Consider the following 17,070-nt stretch of genomic DNA (forward strand, 5'->3'; position numbering starts at 1 on the left):
CTACATGCAATACAAAAAACAGATGTTTAACCTGATCATATCTGTTCACTATAAATCCCTTTTTTTTATCATGTGTACTCAGAATTTTAAAATTCTCTTTCAAAAACTTCTCAACACATACGACTAATTTTTAAAAAGTAAACCACAAAGGGACCCATGATCAAAAACCTCAGCAGAGAATCATAATGCATGGCTAATAACCGTAACATTGGGGAATTCAGTCTTTTAAAGCTGTTCTTCTTCTTCTTCTTTTTTTTTTTTAAATTCTCAGGCTCCATCAACATAACAAAAAGGAGAGGCACACTGAGCAGTTATTACTCCAGTCATTTCAGCCGCATAAATCATGATTCCTGACAACTCAGGCTATAAAGTCGTTTGGATGACAATGACTAGCAACGCTGCTGGAGTTAATCAAATAATTATTTAACACGTGTTTCTCTTGGTCTGGTCCTGGCTTCAGAACATATTTCATTCTTTCCCAGTCTCATGTACGGCCTTTATTTCTAAATAAAGAGAGGAGCTGAGCAAGTAAAGGATATGCATGAAGTTAATGATGGAAATACTTATGTCTCCAAGTGGGCTGTGATCTCCCTAAAAGGAGGGTCCTTGTCTAAATCAGTATGGTAAATACCCACTGTGCCTGCCACAGCAAATTGCTCTAGGTTGGTGGTCACTAACTATTATTTTAGCTTCTTCTGGGTGGAACCAGCTTCCTGGCTAAACTCTTTTACTTCCGATGATACTCGGGGGTCACCTATTCTTGAAGACGGTTTTGTCTACAAGCAGACAGTCTGGGTTAGGTGCAAAGGAAAGATCCCCATAAAATTCTGCAGGCGCCTCTCCCAGAGAGCACTCCTTAATCTGTGAGAGGGAGCAGTGGTCTGCCCCCTCCCTGACGGCAACAGCTGCGTATTCTCAGCCTCTTAGATCTTAGTATGTGCTCAATAAATAGTCACTCTCATTATTGCTATTACTATTATTATGTAGAGGCTTAATAAATGTTTGCTAAAACATGAATGGCCCAATGAATGAATAAGTGCACATACCTAGTAATGGATGAAATTTTTACATAATGATGCTAATCTGCATAGACCCACATATTAAATTCAGATGGGATAGTGTGAGGAGTGGAAGAAAAGAACAGCTGCTTTATTCAGTGCTCTGACCTGTTATCTGTAATCAGTGGCTGTGTAATGAGCCACTAGTCTTTATGTACCCCAAATATCAAAGAGTGAGGAAGACAATAGCAACTCATCAGAAAGCGTGATCCTCTTGAAATGTCTTGGGTAATCAAGTTGGGTGTTAATGGCTCCTGATTTGCATGCCATGGCTGTGATTGATGTGCTATCTGTGGCAAGGATTGATAGTTTATATGGCAGCACTTATTTAAATCTTTCAAAAGTATTTCCAGATATTTTCAGTAATTTTACATTCAAATTAAAGGCAGGGATTAGTTTTTTAACAGGATTAAATGCTTTCTGCATTTAGCTCATCTAAAATATTTGGTTTTCTTGGTTTTGCTTTATATGGCGGTCATTTGTGGTCTTTAGTTTTCATTCATTTCCATTTCTAATATAAACTTCAACATATTAGGCATTAGGCAAACACAATTACATCTTTTTTGTGACCATAAAACATTGCTAGAGGGTCATTCGGTTAAATTCTGCTCAATCCACTTGAAGTTGTTTCTTCAATAGAATTAATAAATTTAAAAAACTCAAATTAATATTTCTTTATTTATCAAAGAAAGTCATACTCATTGTGATGTGAAATTCAGGTATAAGGGGAAAAAGGGGGGAAAACAAAATTAGTAGAGCTCTAGGGATTAGACCGTTTCCCTGAATTTATTGTTTTCTAAGGCAATATTGAAATCCATGATTTTCTTTTTATGTATAGCAAATTTTCAATGCCTTAAGTGAGAGAATTGGAAGAAAGATTAGAACAGGATTAAAAGATCTTTAAGGAAATACATGTTTTTTTTAAAATATATATATTGTGATTACAGGTTGGTACTGCCTTCTATTTTTAGATTGTCATCTCTTATCAAATTGAAATAATTTATCTATTTCTAATAATGCTCTATGTCATTTATTACAAATTCATATTAGCTTCCACGTTAGATACAACTGCAAGGATCAAACTAAGTAAAAGTTTCTGTCAGCACTTTTCTCAAACCCAGCAGCAACCTCCAGGCTTCAGAAGAGAAAGCATGACGCCTTTTTACTTGTCCTATCCATCACGTCCCTGTAAATTCAGAAGCCTCATTGCCTTTGTATGGAGCCCCGATGAGAGAGGAGCCCAGGATTACCAGCCAGAGACAGGAGCTAGCAATCTTCGCTCCCATTACCTTTACACATGTAGGGAGCAGGGCTGCTTTTAGGCAAGAATTTCTGACAATGGAATTAGGTCTTGTAAATGTGCTGAGTCTACTAATTAATTTGCTTCTCTTCATCATCTAGTTGAACTTTATTTTCTTTGAAACCTCTGCTAGTCAAGCTCACTCCCTCCATATTCACCAAATAGCTCCTCAAATAATTAGACTGTGTGTTTTAAAGGCAAGATGGAAAAATAGTAAGTTATCTCTCCATTACATTCTTTTGTTTTCATTCAATAATTTTTACGGAGTTAATTTAGATTGAGCAGGCTTTATGTGAATTTGCTTCTAGAGGATTTACTGCATCTTTTGTGAAAACTATCTACATCTGACATTTTAGAATTACCCACCTATTTCTGGAATTATACTGTAATTCTGGACTTGAAAGAGCAAGTCAATTTTCAGCATGGTTTTTTTCTGTCATTTTCCCCCTTGTCTGTGCTTCTGAAAGCTAGCTCCAAGGTAAGAGGGGAAACAATGGAACAAGATGGAAGGTGGAAATAGAACTGTGGCTTGCTGGAGGAAGAAACCTCAAAACCCAACCCAATAATTTATTTAATTTTAAAGATTGTTTACGATTTTTTTTTTTTTTTTTGAGACAGAGTCTCACTCTGTTCCCCGGGCTAGAGTGCCGTGGCATCAGCCTAGCTCACAGCAACCTCAAACTCCTGGGCTCAAGCAATCCTCCTGCCTCAGCCTCCCAAGTAGCTGGGACTACAGGCATGTGCCACCATGCCCGGCTAATTTTTTTCTCTCTATATTTTTAGTTGTCCAGATAAATTCTTTTTATTTTTAGTAGAGATGGGGTCTTGCTCTTGCTCAGGCTGGTCTCGAACTCCTGAGCTCAAGCAATCCTCCCGCTTCGGCCTCCCAGAGTGCTAGGATTACAGGCGTGAGCCACCGCGCTCGGCCTACATTTTTTAATAAAAATAAATTTTTACCTGATACTCTTCTTGCCTATGGTTACTAAATAAGCCACGGATGCTATGAATTCAATCTTGGGTTTTCTTCCTTGTGTTAATAACAGAGGAAATAAAAAAATAATGGATAAGGTATACCAGAGTGTTTTAGAAATTATATCCGGTTTTATTTAAAAGCAAAACAAAAAACCTGAGATTTAAAACAAAAAAATACATGGGTTATTCCCATCTTCATCTCATGCAGCCATTTATACCAGGCTGTAGTAATATTACAAGTAAAAGTGCAAGTTGCCCTTTTAGTGAGTAGCTAATACATACCACACACACTGCTTCATCCTCGTGTGGATTGTCCTACTGAATCACCACATCAGTCTTGCAGATGAAAAAAATTGAAATTCAGAGTGATAAATAGTTTGTTTACACACCTAATAAATGACAGGGCTAAGAACCAAATTCAGGTCTGTGTGACTCCAGACCAAAGTTCAGGCCATTCCCATTATGTGTTCCCCTGCCCTTGCTATAAATTATTATGCAGTATAAAAAGAAATCAGACAGTGAATATGAATGTTAGATAGAAAACAACCAGTGATTTGTTTGTAGTTTATTTTTTGCCTTTGTCATTCTTTACTTACATTCTTGCTGTTGTTGCTTATAAAACATCTGTGTTCTAAATATTCTTAACCTTTCTAAATGTATGTGTGGTATATTCCTTTACAAACTTGATTAAGGTAACCAAAAAGGAAATATTTAAATTTTATGTGAACCTTTCTGTCTCCACTGTCTCCCCTAAAGCCATTTAAAATAATATCCTGAGGATACTAAAGACCAGCATCAGGTGAGAGCCCTCAAAACAACACAGTACAGTTTTTCAAATTTCTCAGATGTTGGACTAGAGAAAGTAAAACTTTGTATGAATGGGATAATCTTGAATTTCTAGTTTTGCAACTGTCTTTTGAAAAATAGTTTCTGCAGAGGGCAAGAAAAATCCCAAAATAATTAAGTTTAATTACTTAGTATTTTTTAACATTCATCAGAGTTTATCATCCTGAACTTACAGAAAACAGAGGAAGAGTGTTCTGAAATCAAATAAATGAGAGTTAATTGTGCCATTTAATAAGTTGTGAAACATAGTATCAAAAAACAGCAATGATCAGTTCACAGTGTTGGTATCAGAGGACAACTTATTTGACACATGTTAGTTTAGCAACTTTTCTTTGAATTTTACAATGTAGCCTTTAACATAGCAGAGTTCTGTGTGTGAGCCTTGTCTCTTTTCCTTTTTCTTTTGGAGCAATCCATTTTTATAACGATATTCTACCCCAGGCTCTGTTCTATAATGTTGGGGGCACTATAAGGAGTACTTATATTGATTTGAAGAATAATTTAAGTTTTATAAGGAACTCATTTATTCTTTATATTTCAAAAATGTCAGATTTCTGACTTTCCCCCTCCCAACTCCAAAACCAATTACTCTTCTCTTGATAATAATTTGGCCCATGAGGGCGAGCCACGGTGGTGCACACCTATAATACCTTTGGGAGGCCGAGGTCGGAGGATCGCTTAAGCCAGGAGTTTGAGACCACCCTGGACAACACAGTGAGACCTGGTCTCTACAAAAAATAGAAAAATTTGCTGGACGTGGTAGTGTGTGCCTGTAGTCTTAGCTACTTGGGAGATGGAGGCAGAAGGATTGCTTGAGCTTAGGCATTTGAGGTTTCAGTGAGCTATGATGATGCCACTGCATTGCACTTCAGCCTGAGTGACAGAGTGTGATCTTGTCTGAAAAAAAAAAAAAAAAAAAAATGGCCCTGTAGCATTTGGATATTGGAAAAAGAATGAAGTGGTTTGAGCCTGTTTGAGACAAAGTGCACTTGAATGCTTTTACTTAGAGATAGGTCTCTTTACAGTTTCGTAGTTGTTCTCAAAGTGTGGTCCCTGTGGACCAGCAGCATTGTCATTGGCCCAGGAGTTTATAAGAAATGCAGATTCTCAGACCTCACCAGGAAATTATCAATTCAGATTGGGACCTAGCAATTAGTCTTTGAACAAGTCCTTCAAGCCATTCTGACGTATGCTAGAGTCTGAGAAGATAGATCAGAAGCTGCTGAGATTAGAAGTTTGGCATTCTAGCTAAATTTGGATCCAAGGCATCTTCAGTCTAGAGGCTCTTCTTTAGCTAAGTATGACCCAAACTAGAGCTTAGGTCACACTTGGAATGATCTGAGAGACCAGTCGCATCTTTCAAAGCTCTCAAACACTTTTTTTGTCTATGTCTTTATCCCTCACTTGAGGTTGGGAGTAAACCATCTTCACAGGCAGAACGTTACGGCATCATGTGTCTACATCAGTCATTGATACAAAGCATTTTGACTGCTGTTATAGTTGTTCCATGAGCTTAGTGGCTCAGAAACCAAGGCTCAGTGTCATTCTCTTATTTCGTAGATTAAAATGGTTCAAGCTCTAGATTTCCTGGGAAGAAAACCCCTAAAACAATGTAAATGTAAAATTAATCATAATATATAATTGCAGAAATTTGAAGTGCCTAAAATAAATTCCAAAAAAAAAAAAACAGTGGTATAGGAATATCACTCAAATCATGCTACATCATTTAATCAAGAAAAAAAAAAAACACTTTAAAAATGGTTTTCCTTATAATAGTACTGAGTCACATCAGTTTTTCCAGTAAGATCCTTGATGGAAAGTTTACTCTTTTGCAGCAATGGTAAGAAAGTGCTCTTTATTAAAATTTGTCATTCAAAACTCAGGGAGGCACTGCAGGGTAACAGAGATCAAGGAACTATGGATTCCAGACTCCATCCTGGCATAGTTATAGAGAGGAACTCTGGGCAAGTCATTTATCTCGAAAATGAACGTGTCCAACTAGATCAGTGGTCAGTAAAATATGGCCCTGGGCCCATTGTGGCCAGCCACTGGCTTTTGTATGATTTGAGAGCTAAGAATGTTTTTTAGAGATGACATTTGCAATTGATTTGGTAATAGTGAACACTTTCTTTGAACCTCCATTAAGTGAAATGTTACCTCTCAAATAAAAAATTCCATTCTCCTCATTAGTGAATCTGTATTACAAAAAATAAATAATTAATTACTATTATATTTTGAATTCCATCACTAAAGCAAATTGTGAAAATTATTTTCTCTCTTGTTCCATTAGTACCCTCATAACATCCTTGGTCTTCCTCTTGGTCTCTGGTTCTTTATAGAAATATTTGCCAATCCCTAGACAAGATGATATTTCAGTTTCCTTCAACAATGACATTTTTAATGATTCTCAACACATAGCAGTAAAACCAGATATGTAATACAGGTGATTTACACAGTATGGATTAGCCAGAGTTTGGCCACACTTTGCTAATCCAGAGTTGACTAGAATCATGTAAGTCCAATAACAGATCCCCATTTTTCTGTAGCAATTGTCCATTTTCACCCTGTAGATTTGAAAAGTAAAAACAGAGATCTGTACATATTGGTTCAAGCAGCATTACCTGGGTTAGAAAATTAACCCTGCCTTGGGCAAATCCTCAGTCTCTCTGCCACAGTTTTCCTATCTGTGCTGTGTGAAGTCTATTAGTTAATGTTCATAGCTTCCCCAAAGATGGCTAGGACTTCTACAGTTTTACAAAAACTTCAAAGCAGCACCCTCTTTGACAGATATTTCCTATTATTTTTTCTTATATTATTAATATAATAGTCTAACAAGTGAGCAATTAATCAGAGAACTAATTAAATAATGACCATTAAGTGGCTTTGATATTTCTAAAATAGATTCCTAAGCATACTGGATATACTATGTATCCAGCACACAAAAGGCAGAGTTCTCCATCGAACCTGTTTGGAAGTGTGTGCCTAATATCACGCCCACAAGATAAGATTGCAGAGACATACAAGCTTCCTTTTCCAAATATTTCTTGGAGACCAGTTTGCATAAATGGTTCAAATTCCCCAATAGAGAGTCACTGTCAGAATTTCAGTTGTTACCTTTGGGAGACTCCATGTTAAAACACAAATTTCTTACCTGGGAAGGTAATTTTTAACTCTCCATTAATTAATGTCTATTTGTTAGAACTATAGCTCAAATTAGGTTTTTCAAGTGAGCAGTATTTCAAGAAAAAATGATATTCTTTGAAGTAGGCTCAGGGTAGGTTTTGGGAACAAGTCCTTGGGTGATTGTGATATGTCTCTCAGCACATTCAGCGTCCTGCGTTTGCAGGAGTGCACGTGTGTGCACACATGAGCACACACACGAGACTTAATGCTCTACTTTCTAGAGCAGCATTGCCCAATAGAAATATAACCCAAGCCGCATAGGTCATTTTAAGTTTTTTTTATTAGGTCATTAAATATGAAATGTCCGATTTCGAATCAAAAGCATAGTTTATTATATCTCAAACAAGAAGCTATGCAATTAATCAAAGTATATGCCTAAACTATTGACATAGTTTTGCCATCTTAACGGTAGCTTCTTTATGTCAGCAGCAAAGAAGCCTGGAGAGCAAGTGGGGATGAAATCACAAAAGATGTTTTCCACAGCTTGTTGAGAATTGAATATTTTTCCTTGCAAGAAGTGGTCCAAAGCCTGGAAGAAGTGGTAGTCAGTTGGTGCAAGGTGTGGTGAATACAGTGGATGACAGAGGGTTTCCAAGTCCAGCCTCTGTAGTTTGAGCAGCATTATTTGTGGCACATGTGGTTGAGCATTGTCTTGCAAGAGGATTGGCCTGTCTCTATTGACCCATTTCTGCTGCTTAATCACAAGCATCCTGACCATTTCATCCAATTGGTTGCAGTGGACATCCGCTGTAATTTATTGACCAGGTTTCATGAAGCTGTAGTGGATAATACCAGTGCTGGACCACCAGACAGACACCATTAGCTTTTTTTGGATGAATATTCAGTTTTGGATTGTGTTTTTGCACTTCATCTTTATCCAGCCATTGTGCTGAATGTTTGCAGTTGTCAAAAAGAATCCATTTTTCATCACATTGCTTTTACATTGTGACAGCAAAGAAAGGCAAGCTTTGAGACGATTTCTCTTATGATGCTCATTTAATTCATGTGGTACTCATTTGTCCAGCTTCTTTACCTTGCTGATTTGTTTCAAATGGTCCAATATTGTTAGAATGGTGATGTCAAACGTTGCTGCTAATTCACATGTAGGTTGAGATGGATTGGCTTCCACTACAGCTTTCAGCTCATCATTATCCGCCTTGGTCTCAGGTCGCCTATGTGGCTCATTTTCAAGATTAAAATTACCAGAAAGGAACTTCTCAAACCATCGACATACTGTGCCTTCATTAGCCACATCCTTCCCAAACACTTCTTTGGTATTTCAAGCTTTCTGCGCTGCATTGGTTGCACCAAGGAACTCATATTTGAAAATAACATGAATTTTTGACTTGTCCAGGGTTTCACAAAAATTGTTCTAAAAAAAAATTTGAAAGATAATCATAAGCCAATATGTGAGTTTGAAAGACTTAGGATGTACCTTCACAATAAAAATAAAACAAGAAGTGTGAAAGTGAAATGTCAGAGGTATCAACTGTCAAACTTAGTACTTGAGGAATATGAATAGTTCATACCTATTAGTAGCCACACTGAAAAATAAATTTTTAAAAAGTTAAAATTAAATTTAATGATATAATTTCTTTAACTTTATTCAAAATATCATTGCTTTCAATATGTAATCAATATAAAAATTATTAATGAGATGTTTTGTTTGGGTCTTAGAGGTCTTGGAAGTCTAGTGTGTATTTTACCCTTACAGCTGGTCTCCATTGACCAGCCACATCTGCAGGGCACAGTAGCCACAGGTAGTGAGTAGATACTTGAATGGACAGTGCAGCTCTGGAGGGTGTTGAACTGGAAAGTGGATCACAGATAGCAAAGTGTGGCTGATGAAGGCAGCAAGAGGATGGGCTGAAAGGGAAGGCAAGTGAAACTTGGGACCACCCCCAAATCCCAACCCCTCCATTATATCCAAGCCACATTTTTGCTGAAGGTCAGTCCTAACCCTGTGCAACAACTTAAAAGTATGTCTATAAACACTTTAAGAAGAACATAAGCACTGGAGTTGGATGCTGTTAACTTCACCACTGAAATGTGTGACCTTTGGCAAGTGACTTTAGGTTTCTTGATCTGCAAAATGGGAATAGTGATAGTGCCTCAAGTTCACAGAATTATTGTGACAGTTGAAAGAAATAATGCATGTAAATACAGTAAATACTCAATGGATGCCTGATATTTGTCATCACAATTGCTATTATTAGCTATTTTTACAAACTAAATTAGTTAGAAAATGAACTATAAAGACAATCAAGTGCTATTGCTCTTTCTATCTTTCTTTAAATAATGACCATAGCCATCTACATAGGATATTTTTTAAAGAGTAAGCATAATCAGCTCATTCAGTTGGACACTACACCTTCATGTACACATGTCTATACACCAAGAAATCCAAAAGATGCTACGTTACTTTTAAAAACATTTTTGCCTTTAACTAAAAGTAATTATGTCTAAGTATTCTACAAAGAAATTCTACTGAAGACTATCTTAAACGGCAACCTTGTTTTGGTAGTGGGTGAGCCAATGAAAGAAGAGTTTTTCTTCCTCCTCCATATCCTCCACCTTCTTCTTTTATTTAAAGTCAGCAGAAAGAACTAATTAAGGCAAAGCTAAAGGAATTGAAGGCGAAGTTTGCATTACACATGTGAACTAATTTTCTCACAATGGCATATTCGGGGGGCCAAGTAAGGAGCCTATTCATCTGGTCTCTCATCTAGGGAAGCCTCACTGGAAAGAAGGCAGGAGAAAGATGTTTCTGGAGCTTGCACTTGGGACTGTTCTCTAGACTGGCTTACCAAGTCATTAGTATTCAAAAATACAGTGTAACAGTTCTCACTTATAAGAGAATGATGGGAAATAATAACACGTGTCAGTGCTTGTAATGCCAAGTGCATCTTTCACAGGGGTTTTGTTTAGAATGAAAGAGGTAGTGAAAATTTTAAGATGCAAGTAAGTGGTGAATAAATGCAGAATGTACTTACACATTTATGCACCAAATGCCAGAAGGCTGTGCACCACACAGAGCAAAGAAATATACTGAACCATCAATTTGGTAGGTCATTTTGAATGTAGGCAGCAAAATGGTTGTGTGCATGAAAAGCCACTACTATATTTTGAGAGAGCCTTTCTAAGAATCCTGAAATATTAATAACATGGTCTTAATGTGGTTGAAGACAAAAGAATGTGTTAAGGGTAGCAAGGGCTGCCGAGAATAGCACAATGACAATTTTGTATTTTCTGCTTGCGCTTGTAAAAGCAAGAGGAAAAGAGTAAAAATAGCGTGTTTAAAGAACAGCAGTCTTCAATTTTCCAAATTGGTGCAAAACTCTGTGTTCCTAAATGAACTCACATATATTTATTAGTAGTGGTATATTAATACTAGCTCTGAGGAAAAATAGAAAAAAATATAAGCTTGCAAATGTATTTTTCCTTAAATTCACATAATATATACCCCAAATTTTTGCACTTTAAGAAATATAAAGAAATTAGGAGCAATATTTTCCAATTTGACTTTTGTGGGCTATGAGTTTAATTTTTTAACTGGAAGTAGTCACATAAGAACAGAAGTTGAGGAAACAGCGATGCCTTTTTTTTCTTACAAGCTTTTCAAATGTGATGTTTTGACATTGCAATGATCAGTCATTGGCCAATTTTTTTCATCGCGGATCTCCCGCTCTCACCGCGAGTTTTTAGATTTTGATGCTTGATGAAATGGAGGTGCCCAAGAATCAGTCAGCAGTAACATGCAGTGCTTTCCCCAAACATTCACAGAAGAAATAAAAGCAATTTGCGCCTTCTTGGCAGTTCTAATGTGAGATGCCACAAGTCGCTTTTGTCAGCTAGGACTGACTGAGTGCCAGGTGGGACCCGGTGGGTTTGTGTTTGTGTTCAGAGACTCATTGTGTTTGATGTGGGAAGGCCAGTCGACCCCAGGGCTTCTTCCTGCCTAAGCTGGGGTTTCTGATTTTAATCGAAACCCTGGGGCCATCTTAAGCATGACCAAAGAGCACCTTGCAAGTTGAACCTTATCTAATTATGCAATGTGTATAAACTTGAGACACATAAATCTCAGTCATCAGAGCAACTTGTTTTTCTAAGATGCTCTGGTCCAGTGAAAGACGAAAGCAAAAATAAGGGAGAGATTGATCTCCGAGCACTTTTATTGTTGGTGCTCCACACGTCATAAACTTTAGGCTCGTTAAAGGAAATTCCATAAACAACTTTAGTTAATAAGAGTGAAGTAACTGTGTGCCTTTCTGAGCTCCTGCTAAACTCCCTTTCCGCTTGCCATTACAAGCGCATGATTAAGAAAATGCCAACAGGATATGCAAGTGGGAGGAACAGACTCCAACTGGAAGCCATACAGATGCTTGATGGAGGAGAAGCAGCAGAGGGATTATGGCCAGATCTCCACAGAGAATCAAACAGTTGTGTGGATCTCTTTTTATGTACTTATTTCAGTAAGATCTGCTGGGTTGCTGTCACGGTTGGTTTGTTCTGGTGACCAGACACATGAAAATTGCTCAACGGGGTCCTGCCTGGAGCTGATGTTTCTGATAGTATCTACACACCTCCTAAGGACATGATAAGTAGAATTGAGAGTGAATTATGCTGCAAAGATTGTGGGCAACTGTCGCATTTTCTTTTAACCTCTGGTGTCATGGAATGACTTTATTTTTAATGGCCTTGTCTCTGTGGGTTTAATACTGATGATGTTGGTCAATTTTTATTTCAAGTTGAGACAGATTTGGGAGCTGACCATGAAAGGCAGAGGGGAAGAAAAAATGGGGGGAGCAAGGCCCTAGTCATTATTTTTTATTATGAGTTTTCACTGAATTAGTGAGTTTTTCCACATTAGTAAAAGTAGTCCTCAGTGTCAGTATGATGTTTATGAAGATGAAGTCATGGAAAGCATGTCAGGTGCATAAAGAACTATATGGCCCATGTTCCCTGCAGCGGCCTCTTGGGAGGTGTGTGCATTGCAGGGGAGGGGTGCTGAAAAAATGGAGACAGGGAAAACCAGGAGTGTTTCATTAACATGAAAATAAACACAAAGTATTTGCTGCTCAATTTTTTTTTTTTTAGCATATTGTACTTCAGAATCTACAGTTGGTAGTTTTTATGATTTTGCTCTGAAACTGTGACCTGTGCCTTTCAAACTCTTGGCTTTCATACTTGGTCGCTTTTGTTGGTTTTTTGATTTTGTTCTTCCTGTAGCTGTAATTAGGAAATAATCACCAACCAATTTTTTTTGTTAGCACTTGGATACACTTCCAACTGGTTGGTTAAAGACCGTACTCCCAAATTCCATAGCATGTGGCTAAGTGTACAGGCTTTGAGGGCGGAACACTTGGGGTCTACGCTAGTTGCTGACAGTTACCAGATGCATGGTCGTGTGCTGGTAATTAACTTCTCAAAGTTGAAATTCCTCACTTCTAAGGTAAAGATAGTGCCTGAGAAGGAATGCTGTAGGGACTAAACAGCACGAGGCTATAAAGGGGACTGACATAGAAAGACGTTCAGTAAACTTTAGCTGTGATTTTACTTGATAACACAAGTTTTAAGAAAATTTCTTCCATAGGGCTCCATGTCACCTGACCAGGAATGTTCATGACCTTTAAAGCATGACTATAATCAATTAATGTTTTGGGTTACTTTCCTTGCATCTCAAGCTGCAAGGTCACTAATGATTAGCAAAAAATGTCTCCCTTCTGAGTTAAGGAGGTGGCTTCGGATTTTGCTCTGCTAGATTCTCAGGGTGGTTTACATTTGTTTGTTTTTCCTCCTTCCCTGCAGCTTGCAAAATTGGATATTACAAGGCTCTCTCCACGGATGCCACCTGTGCCAAGTGCCCGCCCCACAGCTACTCTGTCTGGGAAGGAGCCACCTCGTGCACCTGTGACCGAGGCTTTTTCAGAGCTGACAACGATGCTGCCTCTATGCCCTGCACCCGTAAGTTGTACGCTTGTCTCCCGTTTCTGAGATGCCAAAAGCTTTCATTACCACCTAGAGGGGCACTGCCAGGTCTTGTCCCGGGATAATCATGCAGGGGCAAATTAGATAAACATGCATCTTTTCTCCATCCTCGTAGGGGAAATGCTTAGAAAAAGAGATGATCTTTTTCATTGTTTCTGGTTGCCTTCAAAATGCACAGCTGCCAACAGACTCCTTGGTGGAGAAGAGATTGAGTGTTCAGAGGTTGTCTGACGGAGAGCTGAGATGGGAATTAATAAATGGATTTACTATTGCGTGAGGGGAGCCTGACAACTGCAGGGGAAATAGTAGACGGCAGGGTTTAGGAATGTGGTTTCAGGGGCAGCGCAGTGTGCACTGAGATCATTGCTGGCACTGTCACTACACCTCTTCCATCTTTTCTCATAGTTTTGTGTTCATAACCCTTAGGCCCGGATCCTAATAAATGCTTGTTTCATGATAGACGTTTAATAAATGCTGGGTTAATGAATGGATGAGGTGGGCAAGCTTGATATGAAGTGGGTGGGGAGTTTGGGGGGAGTCCAGAAATCTCTTCTCACACTTTATGTGGACAGTGTTCCCAGGTGTTTCCATTCCTGTCATGTATACCCTGGGTTTCACAGACTCTGCAGTGGCCACGATTTTGACCAGAACGGGGAGCTGTGGGCCCAGGCCTTCCACCCACAGGTTCCCGGTAGGTGAATCTGTGTTTGGTGGGACAGCCTAGTGGTTCGGTGCACAGACGGACCTTCCACAGGTTTTGTGTTTGTTTCCCAGCCCACTGTTGAGTAGTTGGGTGACTATTAGCCATGTAAGTCTCAGTTTTCTCACTTGCAGAATGGAGTTAATAACAGTACCTCCCTCATGGCTGTTGGTAGTCAACAGCCTCAAGTGGTTATATGCTATGTAAAAATGCATAAGATGATGCTGCTTGACATATTTTAGCTCTTATTGTGATTATGGCTATTATTATTTTGTTTCCTAACTACTACAAACAAACTTCATCTTGGCTGGCCTGTAGCTAATATCACTGCAAATAAAAGTTTTTTTCTAGTTTTTGAGAAGTCGGAGCTGCTGTGAGGCCATTGCCTAATGCGATCCAGTGTCACCTTTAAAAGAAGTGGGCAGACCGATTCCAGGGCTATTCCGAATCTGTGCTGAAATTGCCATAACCTCCTGAGTTTCTTGTATAGCAAGAGACAATGATAATAATGACAATGCTGTAATTATACCCAGCTAATATATCAGGCACTTTCAATAAATAGTGTCACATGGTTCATGTTATAACAAATCTGTAAGGTAGATATTATCTTCATTTTATAGACAAAGTAACTGCAAGCTCAGAGGTGTTAAGGAACATGCCGAAGACCACACCCCACCTTGGACAAAGCTGTATCACCTGAAAATTCACATAGTTTTTATTACTGGGAGGTTCTCTGGCCTGCTCTATCAGGTCAAGTGTAAACATCCAGAATTAAGGAGAATCTGGGATCAGCCTTAGGTGTAGACATAAATAAGCAAGGATTTCTTTCTTTTCTTCTTTTTTTTTTCCTCTCATAGACTAAGTATTTTCTCAGGATGGCCACTTTGGTTTGACCTGCTCAGGTCCCAACCCTTTGCCTTCCCAGGATAAATAATTTTATGCTATGTTCCATTTTCTGTGATTGGTTTAATAATAAACTCCCCATCTCTATCCATACATACCCACTACCAACAACTCTTTAGTTGTGGGAATTTAGGGCACAATAGCAAACTCAAGGGGAAGTATTTTGCGCTGATATTTTGTTTATTGCCCTCTATTTGCGCCGTGCAGTTCACCACCTACTTTCCATGCAGACAAAACGTTCTTTAGGTTGGGATTTGATTGTGTTATAAATGTCATGAAATTTATCTTTGATAGCAGTAGGGCCTGGCTCTTTCTTCCAGGTATTTTTCAGTCTTGTGATTCCGACCTGTTGTCTAGTGTTCTAGGGGGCCATGTGCCAATCACTTCATTACTGCATCTTGCTGCTTGGGAGTTTAGGGAACCTCCAAAGATGGTCGTATGCCTGTGTTACTGGAACATTCGCCGTATGTGTAGCAAGGATGTGGTAGTTGAACTCTTTAAATTTTATTTCTGTGAAAAAGAAATTGTTAGCTTTGTCTTGAGGATGCAAAGGGAAAAAAAGAAAATACTGATTTTAGAATATGAATGGACCAAAAAGTGCAAAAATTCAAATAATTTTTGCATTTTTCAGAGATTGTTTTCAACGTGGTTAAGGGAGGAAGACTGGTGGATTTTTGCATCATTGATAAAAGATCATAAAAATACCAGTGCAATAGTTGATCCTTTTTCTCCTCCTCTTGGAACTTCTCCCACACTGCACTACTTTAAGGTCTACTTCAGGGTCACTACTTCAAGAGCATTACTCTGATGGTTATAGCATCCCCCTGACTGACACACAGTGGTTCGGTTCAGAGGAAACAAAGTGCTGATGGCAACACCACACAAACTTGCCACATTGAGAGGGTGTTTAACCTCTCCAAGCCCCAATCTCCTCATCTGTAAAATGGAATTCTCACTAGTTACTTCTGGAGTTGTTTTCAGAATTAAATGAGAAAACATTTGCAAAGGTCTGGCACATGGTAGAGATCTAATAAATATTTGTTCTCTTACTGTTTTATCCCCAGATGGTCACTTCCTTCCCCCAACTACCTCCACAGCAGGTTGACAATGTATCTCATTGTCTCTCTCCGTGATTTTCACCCTTGACTGCATAATTAAATTACCGGATGCTGCCCAGCACCCCGGGATCTCTGGGGGTAGGACTTAGGCATCAGTATTTTCAAAAGTTGGCCTGTTCATTTCATCGCACCATTATACAGTCAAGGCTGAGACCATTTCTCTACAAAACTAAATTTTTCAGTTTTGAGGTTTTTTTTTTCTTAACTTAAACTTTAGCTACGTAAGTCTCTTAAGACCCCCTTTGAGATACAGGTAATCAGGGACGTCAGTGTACTTTGCTACTAGATGTAGCAGTAAGTCAGGCAGCAGAATTGGACTCCAATTTTTAGCCTATGGCTCTCCCTCTCCTTCTCCCTTCCTGTTGAATATAGTGGACAAGCACCATCCAATACCGTAGCCGCTTGGCACATGTGGCTATTCAAATTTAGAGTCATTTACATTAAATTAAAATTCAGGTTCTTATTTAAACTTGCCGTATTTCAAGGTCTCAATAGCCACGTGTGGCTAGTGGTGATTATACTAGACAGCACAGCCATGGCATGTTTCTGTCATCGCAGAAAGTTCTATTGGACGTCACTGTAGTGGACGTTGCAATGGAGAAGAGAGTGGGAGTTTCTCAAACGGCCCCTTGTTCAGGTAACCCACAGCGTAGCCCTCTCCACTCGCACCCTGCCCCTCCACCCCCCCACCAGGCTTTATCAGATTCTCTTGACAAGACTTGAGGATGGAAAGGAACATAAACATCAGGGATCCTTTCAGACTGATTCCAGCCTCTAATCAGTTCTTACCAGTTCGTTAAGCCAGGTGACAAACCCAATTCCCCTGTGCTGACAGCCATGATAATCAGGCACCTTCTTTGTTCATTATGCTGTCTTTAACCCCAGCATTCTCATGCGGCCCTGCATTTAGTGATCGCTCACTGTGACGGCACACTAATGAAGAAATAAAACACACTCTCTGAGACTCATTCTTCTAGCCAAAGAGAGACTGCTCCACTGGCC

General features: G+C 38.9%; 1 protein-coding gene across 2 annotated transcripts in view; it reads left to right on the plus strand.

Annotated features, from left to right (window-relative positions):
* EPHA4 (EPH receptor A4) overlaps window positions 1–17,070 on the plus strand; it is a 137,456-nt gene that overhangs the window by 50,439 nt on the left and 69,947 nt on the right. For both annotated transcript variants that reach the window (XM_045560355.1, XM_045560356.1), the window contains exon 4: window positions 13,168–13,323. In XM_045560355.1, coding sequence (XP_045416311.1) covers window positions 13,168–13,323 — 156 coding nt within the window. The remainder of the gene's footprint in view (window positions 1–13,167; window positions 13,324–17,070) is intronic.

Source organism: Lemur catta, chromosome 8, assembly GCF_020740605.2.
Source record: "Lemur catta isolate mLemCat1 chromosome 8, mLemCat1.pri, whole genome shotgun sequence".
Classification (NCBI taxonomy): Eukaryota; Metazoa; Chordata; class Mammalia; order Primates; family Lemuridae; genus Lemur; species Lemur catta.